Source organism: Eubalaena glacialis, chromosome 10 (assembly GCF_028564815.1).
Source record: "Eubalaena glacialis isolate mEubGla1 chromosome 10, mEubGla1.1.hap2.+ XY, whole genome shotgun sequence".
Taxonomy (NCBI): Eukaryota; Metazoa; Chordata; class Mammalia; order Artiodactyla; family Balaenidae; genus Eubalaena; species Eubalaena glacialis.
In genome coordinates, this window is record NC_083725.1 from 68,793,476 (window position 1) to 68,815,630 (window position 22,155).

The following is a 22,155-nucleotide window of genomic DNA, read 5'->3' on the forward strand; positions in this document are numbered from 1 at the left end:
CCCCCTCTCCCAACACACTATCCATAAGGTAGTTCTGTCAGCTCTACCTTCAAAATACATTCCAAATATGACCACATAACTTCCTCTGTTGCCATCATAGTCTATGATTACCATCGTTACTCTTTTCTACAACTATAATTATTTCCTAACCAATTTCTCACTTTTGTCATCACCCCTACTCCCCACTCCTTCCCCTATTCTGTTTTCCTCAGAACAGCCAGGTGGTGGAACCAAGATGAAATCCATATCTGACCTCAAAGCCCAGGCTTTTTTTTTTTTTTTTTTAACTTTTTATTTTAATTTGGGGTATAGTTGATTAACAATGTTGTATTAGTTTCAGGTGTACAGCAAAGTGATTCAGCTATACATACACCTGTATCTATTCTTTTCCAAATTTCAAAGCCCAGGCTCTTAATGACTACACCCTACTGCCTCTCATTTGGATGACCAAGAGGGCAAAAGCAGAAATTCACTTTGCTTTAAATCTTTACTGAATTTAAATAGATTGGTCTTGTATTTCAACACCTTTTTTTTTTTCAAAAAAAAAATTATCTAGAATAACCAAAATGGCCATGAGTCATAAACTTGATTCAGATATCCAGCAGACACAAAACAAAATTACCAAAAACTTCACTGTATTCTTTCTGATTCTTAGGCTCAGAAAGTGTCTAGAAATCAGTGGCTCTCATAGAACCCAGAACATTTTAACATTCAACAAATGGAATGCCTATTCTACCCTATATCTGGCACTAGAATCAAGACTCTATCTCCCCTTAACAAAAGGTTCATCATGACCCCTGGGCTGGTTTGGGTGCCTGTCTTCTGTACCTTCTTCATTGTATTGTGTTTATGCATTTACTTGTATGTATGTTCCCAGTTTTTTGATGATAGGAACTAAGCCTGATTCATCCCCAGTTCTTAGATCAGGCACTGACACATCTTAGGTACTAAAAAAAAAAAATGTTTACTGAATAAATTTTAAGTTATTTGGAATAATTTTCTCACTAGTTGTTACTGGGGAAGCAGGCAGGGTACCCAAGGTTCATGTTGAGCTGGCAGCAGCCGCATTCTCAGTGTGGCTGCTCAAGATGGAGAGATTTTTGGTGCTTCCAAGAGTACATCTTGCATCACAGTAGTGAACAGGGGAGGCAAAAGCAACCATATCAAACACAAATATCATTCTGGCAAGCCATATTTGGCATGAGATCCTCTGTCCTAGGAGGAATCCCTAGGATATATTTACCAGGTCCTTAATTTCCACTTGATATCTCTGACTCAGTAAATAGATACGTTCTGCCTGCTAAAGCAGCCAGCAGTATGCTATATGCTATATGAAAGTACAAAAGAAATAGAGAATAGCTTCTGACCTTATGATGCAGGAAGGGCATTAAGATAGAAATGAAAATTAACAATATAAGCATATCCCTTAAAGGAGGATTAGAAGACTTAAGGGGTAAACAGTACAATATAATACAGACTTAAAGGTCTTCAGCAATTTTGCTGAAGGAGGGACCTGGGTGGTTTGTAGGAGTTATAGGAAGGGTTCTGGAGAGGGGACTAGAAATGGATTTTGAGGGATAGGTAGGAAGACAGGACACTGAAGATATTTTATCCCAAGACTGATATCCTTGGGGGAGGGATAGTGCTTTACTCATCTTTGAATCATTACCCTTTAGCACAAAGTGTTCAATAAATATAAACACATTTAATAAATATTCAAATAATTGATTGAATTAGTGTATAATTAATGACTGAACAGCCTTTACTTAAGTGGAAGCCATAGCCAATTCTGTCAGTAATTTTTATGAGAACCATTTAGCCAAAGGGTTTTTATTTATGCAAAAACCAAATAAAAACTGAAAAGGGAACCCACAACCATCTGTTTCTCCATCTTCTCTGGAACACAGAAAGTGAATCTAGAACCATGGAGCATCAGAGATGGAAAAGGCCTTAGAATCTCATTTAGTCCAAACTCCCACCTTAGAGATGGGAACAGCTAGACAGCAGATGATCCATAATTATTAAGATTCTAGGAGGTACTATAGTGTATTGGAAAAAGGATGGGTTTTAGAGAACTGAGCCAAGTCTGAAACATTTAAAATATTTTTTTAAAAATCTGCTCCTTATGTAAATGTTTCCATACATGATACTACAATAAAGCTAAGGCATGGGAACTAAAATATTCCTTTCAACTTGGTGCTTGAGCTGATGAAAAAGGAAAGCTACAATCTAACATTTAAAATATAGACAATATAGATTTGTGGGTTACCTCCATTCAACGGCATTCTCCAGAGACTTGAAGGTTTTAGGACGACCACGTAAGAAATTCTGCATGCTATTAAGTGCATCCATGGCTGTACCTAGATGTTAAACAAAAAAATTTAACCACAGCACTTAAGATATTCTGAGCATTTATACTTAATGAGTCAACTGTATACATCTCCCCTCAATGACAGCAGAATTAAGTGGCACTTGGGGGGAAAAAAAAGAAACAGTTTAAGAAAATTCAGAAGACTGATGTGATAGCCAGCTTCCAAGACGGCCTTCAATGGTTTTTGCCTCCTGGTATTCAACAGTCCCTCCACACTGAATAGGGCTGGCTGACTTATATGAGCAATAGTGTGACTTCTGATGCTGGGTCATAAAAGACATGGCAGTTTCTTTTTAGATGTTAAATAAAATTATGGGGCATACATACAACTGAAATATTATGCAGCCATAAAAGATGTTTATGAAGAGTTTTTGATGACATGTAAAATTATTACATAATGTGGGGTGTGGGCAAAATGGGTGAAGGTGTGAAAAGTACGAACTTCCAGTTATAAAATAAATAAGTCCTAGGGATGTAACATACAGCATGGTGACTATAGTTAATACTGTATTGCATATTTGAAAGTTGCTAAGAGAATAGATCTTAAAAGTTCTCATCACAAGAAAAAAAATATGTAACTATGTGTGGTGATAGATGTTAACTAGACATATTGTGGTGATCATTTCACAATATATACATATATCAAATCATTATTTTGTACATCTGAAACTAATGCAAAGTTATATGTCAATTGTATCCCAATAAAAAAATACTGGGAATGCCTCTGCCACAAAATAACATTAAAAAAAAGATATAAAAGACAGAGGAACATACTTCGAGATGAGAGAAGTCAATAATAAATAAAAACAAGATAACAATAATCTACCATGGATGTCTTTAGTAAGTCAAAGATTTTGATTTGCTCAGCACTAAAAAAACTTACCTTCCACAACATCGATCATGCACAGACCCAAGAGGCTTGGCACCAGGTTGGATGATGCTGTGTGGACTGCAATAGCACCACCCATGCTATGTCCAATGAGCATAATTGGAGGAGGAAGGTCCCCATACATGGCTTCAACCACATTGCCAACATCTCTGCAAAGAGAAGGAAAAAAAGCATGGAATGTACTCTGACAACACTGTAAAGATAGTTTTCTTTCCTAACTCTCTCCTTTGATCTGTAACTAACAGTCCTAGGACTGTAAAGGTCTACTGGACCATCTTGCAAATGTACCTATGTAAACCTCCTAACACCGCCCCCCGCAGTGTAGCCACACAGCTAGCTCTTCTGATAAATGGAAGTTTAAGGACTAAGAACCAAAATGTTCTAATTTTCCTTTACATCACACCTTCACTATTCCACACATTTAGTACAATTACATAAACATATACCTTTATTTTAAACCTAAGCTTGAAACTCTGGACAAATCATTTAACTGCTCTATGCCACAGTTTCCCCATCCGTAAAACAGGAAAACAATTTTAAGCATTATAATGTAGTGAAGTTTGACGTCACAAGATGAATTGCAGCCCCAGTTTATTTTTTACTATTTGGACTTGGATTAGCTACTTAATCTCTCAGATGAAGTTTCAACATCTATAAAATGAAGATAAGAATATCAGTTACTATTCTGGATTGCTTTGAGGATTAACTGAGACACTGAATGTAAAACTACTTTGAAAAGAGTAAAGTGCTATTCAAACGTTAACTATTATTTACAATTTGTTATGTAAAGTTGTTTGAAGTATGAACAGAAATTTAGTGTTCTGAGAAACTAGAAAGATGTTCAGAGCTAATTTTTATTGGCTTCTGTTCCAGTCTTTATGAGTGGATCTATTTAACAAAGTCAAACCTCAAAGCTTTGAAAATGAGAAGTAAAGCAGGAACTTTGGTTTTTATTTGCATACGGGCCTTCTATGCTATAGCAATAGCATAGCAATAGATAAGTAAGGTGTGTTTCTAGAGACCACTGCCTCTACTGTCTTCTTTTGTGAGTGGGTGAGTCAGTCAACTTCAAAAGACAGTTTTGTCTTGCTGAGTGTCACTACATATCTCAGGCACTCACACAATGTTAGCCAAATACAGCAGTTGTGAATGTAGGGACACAGCCATTCAGATATGGTCTCCACAGTACTCAGAATGGCAAAGGTAAATGTTATTAATTATTTATGAAGGAATTAATCTTAAAAATCTCATACAACAATTACAGATGTGAATAGGGTAGTGTTAGCATCTGCAGACAATCTAAATGGGAGATAAAGCCACGCAATTTTATAAGCGAAAACAAATAATAGTTTAATATTCCTTTGGAGTTAAATTTAAGGCTAAAATTTTTGGTTCATAACAGAAATAATGAGTAAAATAAAAGGATGCTATGAAAGATTATCTAGTCAGTAACTGAATGTACCACAATTTTGGTAGATGACTTCTAGGAGGATTCTATCATATTTATTAATACTAGCTCATTTCCTGAGAAGCAGTATAGCATATCACAGACATAACAGAAAAAGGAGTATCAGAGTAACTCAAATCTTGGCTCTTCCACTTTCAGTGGAGTTGCATTTTATGTAGGGTTTAGGTTCTGAAGTTGATGTCAAAGGCAAAAATCATGCTGTCAGTGCTACTTGAAAACCCCTCTAATTGCCCATTAAGATGCCCATTTTGAGATTTTTGTTTCACAGAATGATTGAACTCAGAAACAATATAAATGTTTTATTGCTTCAACTATTTCAGCAAGAATCCAACTTGTTGGCTCTTCTGATTCTTAGTAATTATCTTCATCTATTATAGAAGTTTTAATCATTTATTTTCTTTTTAACTTTTTGTGTGAGTTAGCAACTTATTGTCTCTTAGCTCTCATTCACCCTTTATTTCATGTTCTGCAAAACTGGATGAGGCCTTTAAATTGTTTTCCTTTGCCAGCCAGCAAGATGTTAAGCTATGCCAACAGAGGGCAAAGGAGAGATACTGCAGAAAAAGAGGGTTTAGTTCCTGGTTTGCACTGACTCCACAAGCTCCTGTAGTTTGTCTAGCACCCAAGACCTGAAGCACACACAGCTTCCCCAGGGCCCAGGTCCTGAAACACAGGAGGCGTCTCCAAGCACTGCAGCCTTCCATCCCCAATGTTCCTTTTTCTCCTCTAGCTTTTTTTTTTGTAGTAGGACTCACTTATCCATTTATTAAGTCACTGTCTGTTGAGTTTCTACACAGGCCAGGTACTGTGGCAGGTCTGGGGGTACAGTGGTAAAAAGGGCCGACAAGTCCCCTTCTTCATGGAGCTTACATTTGCAGGGAGGGAAAGTGAGCAAAGAGGTACTGAAAATCCAAGTATAAACTGGGATAAAACTATGAAGGAGGGGTATAGGGAGCTGTTCGAACCTAATGGGAGGTTCACCTTTGTTTTTGTTTTTTTTAACATTTTTTTTTTCTCTAACGTTTAGCAAAATGTCTTTGTTTTTTTTTAACATCTTTCTTGGAGTATAATTGCTTTACAATGGTGTGTTAGTTTCTGCTGTATAACAAAGTGAATCAGCTATACATATGCATATATCCCCATATCTCCTCCCTCTTGGGGCTCCCTCCCATCCTCCCTATCCCACCCCTCTAGGTGGTCACAAAGCACCAAGCTGATCTCCCTGTGCTATGTGGCTGCTTCCCACTAGCTATCTATTTTACATTTGGTAGTGTATATATGTCCATAACACTGTCTCACTTCGTCCCAGCTTACCCTCCCCACTCCCTGTGTCCTCAAGTCCATTCTCTATGTCTGCGTCTTTATTTCGGTCCTACCCCTAGGTTCTTCAGAACCATTTTTTTTTTTGAGATTCCATATATATGTATTAGCATATGGTATTTATTTTTCTCTTTCTGACTTACTTCACTCTGTATGACAGACTCTAGGTCCATCCACCTCACTACAAATAACTCAATTTCGTTTTTTTTTTAATGGCTGAGTAATATTCCATTGTATATATGTGCCACATCTTCTTTATCCATTCATCTGTCGATGGACACTTAGGTTGCTTCCATGTCCTGGCTGTTGAAAACAGTGCTGCAGTGAACACTGTGGTACATGTCTCTTTTTGAATTATGGTTTTCTCAGGGTATATGCCCAGTAGTGGGATTGCTGGGTCATATGGTAGTTCTATCTTTAGTTTTTTTAAGAAACTTCCATACTGTTCTCCATAGTGGCTGTATCAATTTACATTCCCACCAACAATGTAAGAGGGTTCCCTTTTCTCCACACCCTCTCCAGCATTTATTGTTTGTAGATTTTTTGATAACGGCCATTCTGACTGGTGTGAGGTGATACCTCATTGTAGTTTTGATTTGCATTTCTCTAATGATTAGTGATATTGAGCATCCTTTCATTTGTTTGTTGGTCCCTTCTAGCTTCATTGAAGTATAATTGGTATGGTGCATAATTGGGACTTCCCTGGTGGCAAAGTGGTTAAGAATCCTCCTGCCAATGCAGGGGACACGGGTTCGAGCCCTGGGCCGGGAAGACCCCACATGCCGCGGAACAACTAAGCCCGTGCACCACAACTACTGAAGCCCGCGTGCCTAGAGCCCGTGCTCTGCAACAAGAGAAGCCACCGCAATGAGAAGCCCGTGCACTACAACGAAGAGTAGCCCCCGCTCGCCACAACTAGAGAAAGCCCACGTGCAGCAACAAAGACCCAACACAGCCCAAAATTAAATAAGTAAATAAATTTATTTTAAAAATGGTGCATAATTAATATATACAATTTGGTAAGTTTGGGTATATATATACACTCCTGTCACCATAACCACGATCAAGGAAATAAACACATCCGTCACCTCCAAAAGAGTCCTTGCATTTCTTTTGTGTTTGTGTGTGTGTGTGTGTGTGTGTGTGTGTGTGTGTATGCATGGTAAAAACACTTAACATGAGATCTACCCTCTTAACAAACTTTTAAGTACACAGTATCTTATCGTTAACTATAGGCATTATGGGGACGTCCCGGTGGTGCAGTGGTTAAGAATCCGCCTGCCAATGCAGGGGACATGGGATTGAGCCCTGGTCCAGGAAGATCCCACATGCCGCAGAGCAGCTAAGCCCATGTGCCACAACTACTGAGCTTGCGCTCTAGAGCCTGCAAGCCACAGCTACTGAGCCCACGCGCCACAACTACTGAAGCCCATGCACCTAGAGCCAGCTCTGCAACAAGAGAAGCCACCGCAATGAGAAGCACTCGCAACACAACGAAGAGTAGCCCCCGCTCACTGCAACTAGAGAAAGCAGCAATGAAGACCCAAAGCAGCCAAAAATAAATAAATTAAATAAAAAAAATTAAAAAAAAACAAACTGTAGGCATTATGTTGTACAGCAGATCTCTGGAACCCCCCCAATATTTTTGTTGCAAAGTGCCACTGGTGAGATACCTCCCTGTGAACAGCTTCTCCTGCACCCTAAAGGGCAGATTTCTGACAAGTTCTGCCATGTAACATAGTATCCAAGTGACTTCTCTGCCTTCAGTAAGCCACCATTGTGCCCTCTCCAACAAGGTCTGGATCTCAACCTCTTCCACTCAGGTTCCATCTCAGTCTGAGGGGAAATATGAAGTGGCTGCTTCTTACATCTGCTATTCCTAGTCTTTACTTCTCTCTGTTTTTCAAGTTTTTTCCCAGCTTTCTGAGATACAACTGATAAGTAAAATTGTAATATATTTAAAGTATACAATGTGATGATTTGACGTACGTATACACTGTGACATGATTCCCACAATCAAGTTAATTAACCCTGTATTCTTTACTTCTTACTAGCCAATTCCTCATTACTCCAATCCCGTGTTACAGTTAACAAATCTTTATATTAAACTTTCCTTGTTTAAATTACTGTGTGGTTTCTCTCTCCTGATTGTCCCAGACTGATACATTATTAGGCAATGTTTCCTTAAGGTCATCAATTAATTCTTTAATTTCTTCTTGAATGTCAGTCAAGCCATCATCACCCCTGTCTGGCTGCCTGGCCACTTAGATGATGTATTTCACTTTTTTGTCAACAGTCAAGAAATGCTTTAAAAATTATTCACAAATCTTTCTATAGGTATCACTAACAAGCTTGATTATTTTTGGGCTTTATTGTTCTCACATTACAAAGGAACAATTGAGGGAGCAGATTCTTGGCTCTCTTTTCATGGTTTCTCAGGCACATGTTTATTGAGTGGAATGGTCCTCCCACAGTGTTGTTTCTCTCTCTCTGCCAAGCACTATGGTTGAATGATCACAATTCTGGTCTATTAACTGTATGACCTCATGCAGTTATTCACCCCATCCGAGCCAGTTTTCTCATTGGTAAAAAAGTGATAATATTTACACTACAGACTAATTAAAATAATTAATTTATTCTTAACAAATGTTTAATTTACACTTAATGAAGCACATAAATAGCACCTACTATACAATACATAAATAACACCTACTATAACAATACAATTATGGTCATATGACTGGGTTCTGAAGGAAAAATAGTTTACTCATGGATTAAAGCTGCTGAAGTAAAAAGGGACAAGATATTTTTGGTGCCAAAAATACACTTGAGAGAGCATGCATTAAGCACATGAGTACGTATTAAAAGCAGGGTAGTTGGAAAAATCCTGTTTACAATATAGAATAGTGGTCTCCAAACACCAGTCATGGGACTGGCTGCATCAGATTCCTTTATAGAAATTTATCAAAATCTAAATGCCCAGACCCACTGGTAGAAGCACTAATTCAATAGGTCTGGGGTAGGGCCAAATCATCTGTACTTTAATCACTTCTCAGATGATTCTGATGAGTGGCCAGGTGTGAGAGCCACTGCATGTGCTATACTCATCTTTTACTTTGTGCCCAGGGTATAATCAGTTATTCTTTAATACCCTGTTTTTGTCTTACTATAACGCTTGACAAAGAATGTGGGCAGGATATCTTAAGAACATCTTACAGAGCCTTTTGTATACAACTACTTTTCAAGCATAGGTCCCCAATAGATAGTCAGACTTTATTCAACTCTGTCAACAGAAGAAAACTCTTCAAAAGCCAACACAAACTAAACTGTGCCTTGAAGAATTTTCAACTGCTTTAAGTGATGACCATCACATTGAATATACCAAGGAAGATGGAGGTTTCTTTCAATATTAAATAGTAAAGAAACACCAGATATAGAGGAAAGAGAAAAGAAGTAAAATTTTCTGTGTTATTTGTTGTTCAACAATCTCACCAGGAGAGCGATAAAGATGTACTATTATTTATAATAGTAATGGAAGCCAGGTGATTGTATAAACAGTATTAGATTACTTACTTTGCCATGGTTTCTGCAGACAGGTCTTCAGAATTCTTGACTTTTGTTTCACCTAAAAAGAAAATATTTTAAAAATAAAATTCCCATGAAGATAAATCATAAAAGCAAGAGTACTTGCTTTCAAAAAATCTCACCTTGGGATAATGAAATTGGAACTTTATAATGGTATATGATGGGCATAGCAAGGATTTTCTGTTACAGACATATCTCTATAGTTGGCCATCTGAAGAAGGATAATTACAGTAGCAAAGATTTTTCCACATTCCTCATACATCACCAGCATCAGAATTTGGTTACGTTAGTGGACATTTTCTTAGCTAAACAACAATATATATATATGTGTGTGTATAAAAATATTTATGAAAACTGAAAGCTAGGACTTCCCTCCAAATGCACAAATGGAACAGCCCAGGCCACAATGAAATCTGTAATATTTAACACTATTCAAAGGGCTTGGCAAATATATCATTGAATCAGTGACTAATTAAGAACTTCACTCACCATGACCTCGAAGATCCAAAGCCACAATCCTACATTGAACCCTACTAATGATTGCTGCCTAGGAGGAAGAGGAAAAGGAAAAGTATTCAGATACATCTGGGTTAGCAAATCTTTCCCCATTACCAATAACTTTGTCAGATGAACTGCCATCAGAATTCAAGGATCTCAATAGAATCAAGAGACTTTCCACTTTAAAGCAAAATTTTAAAAATAATGATTCTCTGCTTTTTGTGGGCATATTCTGGTTATATCCCAACTTCAAAATATGGCTTTCTCCACCTAAATCCCTCTTTAAAACTTAACTCTTCCTAGCTTTTCATAAAACAGAATAAGCACCTTTATACAATGACCCTCTGAGCTCTGCTATTACTTATGATTTTCATCCATACTCACTGGTTATCTTTTCCCTAATCTGGAAGGGAAATTCTCTAGATAAGGACCATGAGTCAGTTTATATCTAGGCTCAGGATATCACACAAATGTGACACTCAGATCATGAAATAACCTTGAAAGCAGCACAAGTCATGAAATCTACCAAAGATTCACTTAAGACAGAGAAGGAGTACACATAAGTTTGTACCAGTTAAACAAAAATATATTGAAAAAGAAATCATAATATCATGAGGAAGTATAATTTCAGAGGTTTAAACAAACCTGAAATAATTGAGGATCTTCTTCCTCAAATGAACTAGCTTCTTTGACAATAATATATCACAATTAGTGTTAGTAAATGTCATCAACACTTTTTTAACTTTTAAGAATAAGATAGGAAAACTATCTAGGCTAACTCTTACATTTTATGAATGAGGAAACTGAAGTCAAGAGAAAGGAAATTATTTGCTCAGGGTCATGCAACTAGTAGCAAAAATAAGACCAGAATCAAGGTAAGTTACTAACGTAACAGTCAATGTATACCATGAAACAAATCAGAGCTCTTAAATCACATTTTCCCCTCATTTTATTTTTAACTGATTAAACATATTTTGAATATATTCACATTATAAAAATGTTGAACATTTAGAAAATTAATAAGAGAGGAGAAAAAACTCCTCTGATTTGCCATCCATATGTCATCTCTTTGGATATTTCCTATGATCATTTTCCCCAGCTCTGTCAAAATATTATTGATTTATAACATATGTAAGTTTAAGGTGTTCAATGGGATAATTTGATATATGTGTATATGCAAAATGGTTACCACAATAATCTCCATCCCCTCACATAATTACCATTTGTGTGTGTGTGTGTGGACACAACATTTAAGATCTACTCTCTTAACAACTTTCAAGTATTAATACTGTATAATTAATTACAGTCACCATCCTGTACATTAGATCCCCAGAACTAATTCATCTTATAGCTGGGAGGTTGTACCCTTTCACTGACATCTCCGCATTTCCCCCACCTCCCAGCCCTTGACAACCACCATTCTAATCTCTATTTCATGAATTCAGCGTTTTTAGATTCCACATATACATTTTAGATTCCACAATAACATTATTTGTCTTTCTCTATCTTATTTCACCTAGCATAATGCCCTCAAGGTCCATGTTATTGCAAAAGGCAGGATTCCCTTTTTCATGGCTGAATATTCCAGTGTGTGTGTGTATGTGTCTGTGTGACATTTTCCTTATCCATTCATCCACTGATTGATGCTTAGGTTGTTTCCATGTTGTGGTTATTGCAAATGACACTGCTGTGAACATGGAGGTACAGGTATCTCTTCAAGATCATTTTTTCATTTCCTGCGGATATACAGAAGTGGAATTGCTGGATCTTATGGGAGTTCTATTTTTAATTTTTTGAAGAAACTCCATACTGTTTTCCATAGTTTGGCTATACCAATTTACATTCCCATCAACAGTGCAGAAGGGTTCCTTTTTCTCTACAGGCTCATCAACACTTCTTTCTTGCCTTTTTAACAGCCATTTTAATAGGTGTGAGGTGATATCTCATTGTGGTTTTGATTTGCATTTTCCTGATGATTAGTGATAGTGACCATCTTTTCATGCACCTGGTGTCCATTTGTATGTCTTCTTTGGAAAAATGTCTATTCAAGTCTTGTGTCCACTTTTAAATTGGATTGGTTTTTTTTTGCTATTGAATTGTATGAGTCCCTTATATATTTTGGATATTAATCCCTTATCAGATAAATGGTTTGCAAATATTTTCTCCCATTCTGTAGGCTGCATTTTTATTTTGCTTTTTCTTTTTTCTTTCTTTTTTTTTTTCTGTGCAGAAGCTTTTTAGTTTGATGTAGTCCCAACTTGTTTATTACTGCTTTTGTTGCTTGCACTTTTGGTGCCATATCCAAAAATCACTGCCACAGGGCTTTCTCCCTGTTTTCTTCCAGTAGTTTTATAGGTTCAGGTCTTACATTTAAGTCTTTAATCCATTTCAAGGTAATTTTTGTGAGTGATGTAAGATAGGGGTCTAATTTCATTCTTCTGCATGGAGTTATTCAGTTTTCCCAACACCATTTATCTTAGAGATTATCTTTTCCTCATTGAGTCTTCTTGGATCCCTTGTCAATTATTAGTTGATTGTATATGTGTGGGTTTATTCCTGAGGTTTCAATTTTGTTCCATTGGCCTATGTTTCTATTTTCATGCCAGTACAATATTATTTTGACTACTATAACTTTGTAATAAAGTTTGAAATCAGGAATTGTGTTGTCTCTAGCTTTGTTCTTTCTCAGGATTGCTTTGGCTACCTGGGGTCTTTTGTTGTTCCACAGAAATGTTAGGATTGTTTTTTCTATTTCTGTGAAAAACGTCATTGGAATTTTGAAAGGGATTGCATTGAATCTGTAGATGGTTTTGGGTAGTACAGACATTTTAACAATATTAATTCTCATGATCCATGAACATGGGCTATCTTTCTATTTGTTTGTGTCTTCTTCAATTTCTTTCATCAATGTCTTACAATTTTCAATGTACAGATCTTTCCCCTCCTTGGTTAAATTTATTCCTAAGCATTTTATGTTTTGATGCTATTGTAAATGGGATTGTTTTCTTTACTTCTTTTCCAGATAATTCATTGTTAGTGTACTTAATCATATTTTAAAAATCACCTAGAAAATCAAGTCTGTTTCTACTTCCATTACTCTAACTAATGAATATCTTTAAAGAGAACAAAGGACTAAAATTCTAATATACTTTGCTATTTGCTCCTGAAAGCTAATTTACAGGAGTTATTTAATGCATTATGGTGGTACTAAAGCTTTTAATGCCAAAAACAAATCTGTATTTTGGAAATAAAATTAAGTGGTAAAGATAGTGTCAAATTTGCCTGATTGCTCTACATTTAAAAAAAAAAAAAAAAAAAAAGGTGAAACTAGGTCCAGAAAACAGCAACAAAATATTCAATTGAAGGCAGTAAATGTCAATTCCAATTTTAACTTGAAAGCAAGAATTCACAATCTTATGTGCCTATCAGAAAACACTGACAATAATACTAAAAACAGATTTCTCACTCACTTATTTAACAAATCTAAAGTACATCTGCTAAAAGTCTGGCACCAACTGAGTAATGGGGTTACAGTATGAAAAAGACAGTCAATGTTCCTGCTCCCATGACGCTTACATTCTAGTTTGGTGGAGGAAGACTAGTAATCAATAAATGAGCAAAGTAAATTCAGAAAGTAATACATTTTATAGAAAATTGTGAGAGCATGTCTATGGTGGGTAGCCACTCTAGATCTCGCTTCAAATAGTACAACTTTGCCACTTCTGGAATGGTTGAGTAAAAAGCAGCTATTTAAGAACTAGACTTATCCAACCATTTTCTCAATAGAAGTTGCGGTGTTAGCAATAACAATAGCACGTAATTTTTATTAAATCTTACTATGTATCAGGCACCAATCTAATCGCTTCAAATGAATTATCTAACTTTCTCCTCACAACTCTTTTATTTAGATACAATTTTCATCATGTTACAAGTGAGAACATTTTACAGAGAGGTTTGGTAACTTGCCCAGGGTCAAACAGCTAATAAGTGGTGAGGCCAAACTTAAAATCCGAACAGCCTGATTCCATGTGGTTCACAACCCTGGCTGCATAACAGAATCACATAAGGAGCTTCAGGAAATACTGCTCCCCAGGTACTAACCCACCAGAAATTCTGATTTAAGTGATCTGGGTAGGGGTCCAGGATATCAACGCATTTTAGAGTTCCCCAAGTGATTTTAATGTACAAAGTTTAGCCTAGCTCTAGACTAGAGAATAAGAGTCAAGACTGGAAGTTAGATCTGGGTATTCTGTATCACTTTATTATCTCACTAAATTATCTCCCTGAGAAGTAGGCTGGGAAAACATTAGCCCAAATTTTGTTGCTGACAAAACAGGTTCTGAGAGGTATTGGTGAAGGTGTGGAGAAATAGGTATCCTTACAAACACATAAAATCCTCAAACTTTATAATGTTGGCTAATCTGATAAGTGAAAAGTGGTATTCTTTTATTTTAGTTTATATTTTACTCATTAATAGTAAGGTAGAGATATGGGGATATATGTATATGTATAACTGATTCACTTTGTTATACAGCAGAAACTAAAACACCATAGTAAAGCAATTATACTCCAATAAAAACGTTAAAAAAAAATAGTACGGTAGACCCATTTTTATAAGTTTATCAGTTATTTATATTTCCTCTTCTGTGAACTACCACTTCATATCTCTTGCTCATTTTTCTACCGGATTATCTTTTTCTTACTGCTTTTTGGGAGGGTTTTTTTTTTTAATGGTTATTTATTTGGCTGTGTGGGGTCTTCGTTGTGGCGCGCAGGCTCTTCATTGCGACGCACGGGCTTCTCTCTAGTTGTGGCACGCAGGCTCTAGAGAGCGCGGGCTCAGGAGTTGCAGCGTGCGGGCTCTCTAGTTGTGGCACACGGGCTCCAGAGCATGCGGGCACAGTAGTTGCAGCGTGTGGGCTCCAGAGCACGTGGGCTCGCGGGCTCTCTAGTTGTGGCATGCGAGCTCTAGAGCGCACAGGCTTAGTTGCCCCACAGCGTGTGGGATCTTAGTTCCCCGACCGGGGATCAGACCCATGTCCCCTGCAATGGAAGGCGGATTCTTAACCACTGGACCACCAGGGAAGTCCCGGGAGTTTTTTTTAATATAATGAAACTGTTAACCCTTTGTCTGTTATCCATATTGCACATATTCCAAATACTTTTTACCTAGCACATAGCTTGTGTTTTAAGATATCTTGTCTAGGAGTTTTTCATTTTGGTAAAGTTGAATTTATCAGCCTTTCTTTTATGGCTTTTTCTTCTTCTGGATGCTCCAAGGTCATATATGAATGTTCTTACAGTTTGTTTTTTAAATTCAGTAGTTTAATCCATTTGGGTTTTTTTATATTAACTTATTTTTAAACATGGGCCTATTTCTTGATTCTTTCTGCCAATAACCATACTATTGATAGAGTTTTAGAATATGTTGATATATGAGAGGGCAAGTCCCTTCCCTCTTGCTCTTTTTCAAAATTATCTCAGCAATCACTGGGCATTTATTCTGTGTGAATTTTAGAGTCTCATGAAAAATCCCATTGAGATTTAGGGGAGTTAGCCAGATTCATACAGGAACATGATTTATTTCTCTATTCAGGTTTTCCTTTATATTCTTCTGGATTATTTCCTCCATAAATGTCTTATAAGTTAAAAAAAATAAGACTTATTCCCAGTTATTTTATAGTTTTGTCACTTTTATGGATAGAATAATTTTTCCTCTTATATTTCCAAATCTAGTAAGTGCTAATATTTAGGAGAAGTAGATTTTTTTATATTTACTTTGTAAACTATGGCTTTGCTAGTAGTTTGCCAGTTGATTTTCTTTGGTTTTCTAGAGAGACAGTATTTACAAGTAATGACAGTCCTCACTCTTTTCAAAACTTTAAAACTCATTTTTCCTTCTTGTTTTATTGTTTGGCTAGAAGCTGCAGTATACTGTTGAAAATAGCACCCCTATCTTGTCTCTGACTTTAAAAGTGTCTGTTTTACCACTAGGTATAGTTATGTAATTTTCCGGTATATAAACTTAATAAAGTTAAGAAAGTTTTTCATCTATTCCTAATTGCCAAGAGTTTTCAACATACTGGGTGTTGTACTTGATCATGTCCTTTTTTCGTATCAAATGAGGCGAGAGATTAATTACACTGATAGATTTTCTAATGCTGGACCATTCTCACATTCCTGGGATAAAACGTAGTTGGTCAATGTATTACTATTTTACTACACTACTGGAGTCGATCTGCTGTTATTTTATTTAGGATTTTGCATCTATTTTATAACCGAAATTGGCTCACAGTTTTCTTGCAGTCATTGCCTGGTTTTGGTATTAGACTGATGCTACCTTCACAAATGAATTGGGTAACTTAAAATAGTACTACTCTAAGTAGTATTTTTATGTGGTGAAAAATTTTAATTAAACTTTCTCCTTTGGAGAAGAAACTAACATTCCATAAGATATCAAATATTTAGAATTAAGTAATAAAAGAGACAGCCTTTTAACTAGTCTCGCTGTCTCCATTTGTGTCTCCTGCCCAACCCATCATCTATACTAGCATCCTGATTATTCTAAAGCTCTTCAATGACTTCCCATTGCCTAAAACAGTGACACTCAATTACACAAGTAGGTAGATGTGTATCATAATGCTCAGTTTCCCAGAACTTTACAATCTGGGTGTGTCTGCAATTGTTTCAAGCAAATCAGACTTTCCATACCCCTTCTCTAATTTTGACATGCCTAAAATACGTTTATGGACAGGAGAAGTTTTGTGTTAAAAAAATAGCTCCCTCTACTATTACCCTGAACTAAAGGATAGGGGTGCAATTCCCTAGCCAGGCATACAAGGCCCTCCCATAATTTTGTTCCTGTGATCTCTCTAGTCACATCTTTCCCTGCTCCCTACCCTTATACTTTATACTCGAGCTACTTATAACTTCCAAAACATACTTCACTGTTACACTCTTCCCTGCCTTTGTACTCATCTCTCCTGGAAATGCCTCTCTACTAATCTAACTTCTATTCAGTCTTTAAAGCCCAGATGTCCCTTCTCTTATGAAACTTTCTTTAATCTCCCCCCTCAACCATCATCAGAGTTAATAATTCCCTCCTCTGTTACTTTTGTATCTTGTACAGATGCTATAAACTCATCTAACAACTGAGTGCTTTTTTAAAAAAATATTTATTTATTTGGCTGCGTCGGGTCTTAGTTGTGGCGCGCTGGCTCCAGAGTGTGTGGGCTTAGTTGCCCTGTGGCATGTGGGATGTTAGTTCCCTGACCAGGGATCTAACCTGCATCCCCTGCATTGGAAGGCGGATTCTTAACCACTGGACCACCAGGGCAGTCCTGACAACTGAGTGCTTGAGTCAAGCACTTTATCAAGAACCTCACATCTTTTGTTCATTCTCATAACCACTCTATTAACTAGGTAGTATTATATCCATTTTACAAATTAAGAAACTAAAGCATGATAGATTAAGTTGTGTTGAGATTCAAATCCCAGTCTGTCTGAGATAAAAGCTTCTTAAAATTTTTGCTGTATTATCTATATATATGTTATCTCCATTTTTCCTATTTTCCCCATTAGACTTAAAACATCATATAAAAACAAGAGGATACATTTAATTCTCCGATGTATCTATAGCACCTAGCATAATGCCTGGCACAAAGTAGTGGTTTAAGTATTTGCTGATTGGCTGATCTTATTAAAGAGTGAACTCTCATTTCTCTGTCCTTAGTAACCCAGCACAAAACCTGAAATACAGAATACATTCATAAATATCTGCTAACATGAATTGAATTAACTGGGAAAAGAAACAGAAATCAGCAGATACTACAGATTCAATTCTTGGCTTCAATCAGTTCATACTTGGTTGGTCCCAGGTCCTTCAGAGGTACCAAAACTGAAAAGGACTGAAGGCTGATTTTCACTACTTTTTAAATGTTTACTATTGATACTATAGTTGCTACATTAGGAACAGGCACATGTTGTTGTTACTTGTTCACTCAAAAAACATTCCTTGAGTATACAATATGTTCCCAGAATAAATAAACCCTGGTCTTTGCCTCCAAAAAAACTCACAATCTAGTTGAGGGATGTAAATGACTGAAGCCATGCTACTAAGGACTTGAAATGTGGCTAGTCCAAACTGAGATTTGTTATAAGTATAAAATACACACTGGATTTCAAAGACAGTATAAAAAATAATGTGAAATAGCTCAACAGTAATTTTTATATTGATTATCTGTTGAAATTATAATATTTGGGGTACAATGGGTAAAATAAAATATATATTAAAAATTATTTCACATGTTTCTTTTTACCTATTTAATGTCCCTACTAGGAAATTTAAAATTACATGTGTGGCTCACATTATATTTCTACCGGATAACACAGGTCTAGAGACATGAAAGAGTCTAGCACTTACAGGCAAATCATACGGCTACATTCCACAGTAAGAGAAAGGAAGTAGCAAACAAGACAAGGGCCAAATCATTCAATAATTTAATAATGGTTAAGTAAGTGCCTATGTGTCAAGAACTGTTTCAGGAATTTGGGAAACAAAAGAAGTAAGACATTATCCCTGTTCTCAAGGAATTCATGGTCTAATAGAAGACACGAGAAGGCACCTTTATACTTAATTCCAATAATCCTGCTTCCAAGAACGAAATGATATATTCAGGGCCCTCCTCAACTCCACAGCTATCTGGCTCCAGGTATATAGTGCTGCATTCCCACTTGCTCCCACTTGCTGTCCTTCAGACTCACTAGTGGTAAGTAGATGACATATGTATATCTGCTTGATACATACAAGAAGAGATGACAATTTCATTTTAGATAGGAATGTTGCCAGTATCTTCCTCAACAGTATCTCCCCTTATATATGGGCTACCTTACCCCAGAGTCAAGAATATTGGGAAGATCTACAACTGGCAGTATTCACATAGACACATATTCTGTACTCTAGACCAGGGTATCATCAACCAAATATTACTTCCTAGTAGCTCACTAGTACCATTAAAATATAAACATTATTTAAAAAAGAAGGAACACTTTCCAAATATATATGGGACATTTTGATGTGTTAAGTACTACAGCAGGTTCTATTAGGGAGACAAAGGACAGACATTATCGAAAGCACCCAAATAGACTGTCTGCTTATCCATTACTTAAATCACTGAGACACACTCCCCTACTTTGGAGAATTCCATCCCCTTCATCCCAGTGCAATATATATAGAACATTTTATAAACTGAAGAATTCATGTGCTAAAGCTCACTCCAGTTAAAATCTTCTAGTTTAAAGAACACATGATTTTGGCCTACAATGATAAATGTTTGAAATCGACTTACATCCCTAACCATCTTATATGAAGCTAAGTGAGTGAGCACAGAAGAAAGTTAGGCTAGTCAAATTCATCCCCAAGTCAATAATGATTGTGCTAACTAACATTAACTTCCACTATCAACTGCTTACTTACCGTGAACACAGCCCAAGAAAGGGCAGAATGGCCTCCTCCATGCAGAAGAAGTAGGACTGGACCCTCTGAGCCACTCTTGTAAACTCGAAAAGTGTATGAATAGTTAAAGATAACATAGCTAAGCTTTTGCTCATTGAAGTTTTTGATTACTTAGTCATAATGACTGGATCAGAAAACTCAGTCAGGACCAAGCTATAAGCAAAGCTGCAGACTTCCAAATCTAAGAGGCACTCAAGCAGAAGTTTCTGAGACACCAAACCTGTTTTTGAGGCATGGAGCCAATATGACCACGTTTTTTTTCCCACTTTTTTTTTTTAATTATTTTTTTTTATTTTGACCGTACCACACGGCTTGTGGGATCTTAGTTCCCTGACCAGGGACTGAACCCAGGCCCTCCGCAGTGAAAGTGCTGAGTCCTAACCACTGGACCACCAGGGAATGCCCATGACCACTTTTTCAATGGGAGAAAAAACTATTCCCTTTGCCCTAATGAGGACACAGTCCCTGGTTTCTAGACGCTAAACCGGTTCAACTCACTTGACTCATGAAACCTTCCCCTCAAAACCTGGGCCCTCAAAAGATATATCAGTTTTAAGAATTTAATTCTTAATCCCTTCCCCATGCATGAGACAATTATAGCCAAATAAGATATTGGCACAGTCTTACAAGAAATATTCCATGTTGTACAAGGAACAGGTAGAGAATGAAAATGAAATAAATAGCAGGAATAAAGAACATTTTAGAAACTACACAAACCTTCTTAGACAACGTTATAAGCCTACTAAAGAATAAGCCATTTTACAAAGGATATATCCTTGCCAGTTTCATTCTCTACTTCTACATCTTCCATGGACTCAAAGTACTGACTCCACGGAACAGGAGAAAAGTCCCGCTTTCTTCCAGGGCTGAGGGAAAAAAAAGAGAGAGATTTCAAGTAAAAAATAGTTATGCATGAAAAGGTAAAATCTTCATCAACAAATATTAAATGTAAATCTGAAATGAAAATAGCAAGATATTTTCTTGTAAAGATATGAAGAGTTTTCATACACAAAGTATTACATTAAACTGTTTTAAAAAGCTCAAATATGTATAAAATTTTAGGATTTTAGGAAATTCATTAGTATGTTTTAGTCACAAATATATTGTGTGTATATACACACAACAAAACCTGCTAGTTCTCTCACCTTGTTGTTGGCTATAGGCTCATTCCTATCCTCTCAATCCACTTTAATATTGTTCCTGCTACAATAATTTTTGGTCACTATTGCTTCTTCATACCTTTAATCCTTCACATTTTTTCATGCTTCTTTGTCATTTCCCAACCAATCAATATACAAGCTTCATAGAAGGCAAACTGTCCATATCAATACCTTGAATTTCTGGGCATTTATCTGAAGAGAAGCTCACACAGAAGTGAAATGACTTATCTATTCAATGTAGCATTGCTTGTAATAGAGAAAAATTGGAAATAACCTAAATATCAACAGGTGACTAATTAAAATAAATTTTGGTACACAGAGAAATAATATTTCGTTGTAAAAAGAAGGAAGCGATTATATATTGATAAAATTCCTTATTTATGAATAAGATACACTGTTAAGTAAACAAAGAAACAAACATGATGCACATACTACCATTTGAGTAAAAATGAGAAATATGCATAAATGTAATTGCTTATATATATTTAGAATATCTCTGGACGAATACTGATATAACACTGATGGTAACCTGGGAGGGGAACTGTGACTGGGAGGTGAGAGGGACAATTTTCATTGTACATCCCTTTCTATCTTTTGATCTTTGAACCATGTATTATTTTAAATTATTATTTAAATTATTGTTATTTTAAATTATTATATTAAATTATTTTGAAACAAAACAAAAATAATCGATAAATATCTGTTTACAACCTATGTCTTCAACCTTGGATGGAACACAAGAAAGAAACCCTGAGTCTTCCTCTATTTCCACACAGATTCTTTCCAGTAATGTAGGAAATTTAGAATTCCATCAGCAGCAAAACATTAACTCCTGCCTGACAACTTCTTGTATATGCTATGGGACCGAATTGAGACTATGTACAAAGCATAATACAAAGCTACTTTTAAAAACTTAAGTTAAGGGGCTTCCCTGGTGGCGCAATGGTTGAGAATCCGCCTGCCAGTGCAGGGAACACGGGTTCGATCCCTGGTCTGGGAAGATCCCACATGCCGCGGAGCAACTAAGCTCGTGCGCCACAACTACTGAGCCTGTGCTCTAGAGCCCGTGAGCTACAACTACTGAGCCCACATGCTGCAACTACTGAAGCCCACGCGCCTAGAGCCCGTGCTCTGCAGCAAGAGAAGCCACCGCAATGAGAAGCCCACGCACTGCAATGAAGAGTAGCCCCCGCTTGTCACAATTAGAGAAAGCCCGCGCGCAGCAACACAGACCCAACACAGCCAAAATAAATAAATAAAATAAATTAATTAATTAAAAAAAAAAACAAGTTAATACAAAAGCACTCTAGGTTGACTATAATACTGGAAAGAATTACAGTGGGGCAGCTG

At 36.6% G+C, this 22,155-nt stretch overlaps 1 protein-coding gene across 2 annotated transcripts in view; it reads right to left on the reverse strand.

The window, feature by feature from the left end:
- Positions 1–22,155, reverse strand: part of PPME1 (protein phosphatase methylesterase 1) — a 76,894-nt gene that overhangs the window by 22,015 nt on the left and 32,724 nt on the right. For both annotated transcript variants that reach the window (XM_061201262.1, XM_061201261.1), the window contains exons 2-7: positions 20,417–20,511; positions 19,607–19,698; positions 10,123–10,180; positions 9,622–9,673; positions 3,255–3,409; positions 2,270–2,360 (exon numbers count right to left, since the gene is read on the reverse strand). In XM_061201262.1, coding sequence (XP_061057245.1) covers positions 2,270–2,360; positions 3,255–3,409; positions 9,622–9,673; positions 10,123–10,180; positions 19,607–19,698; positions 20,417–20,511 — 543 coding nt within the window. The remainder of the gene's footprint in view (positions 1–2,269; positions 2,361–3,254; positions 3,410–9,621; positions 9,674–10,122; positions 10,181–19,606; positions 19,699–20,416; positions 20,512–22,155) is intronic.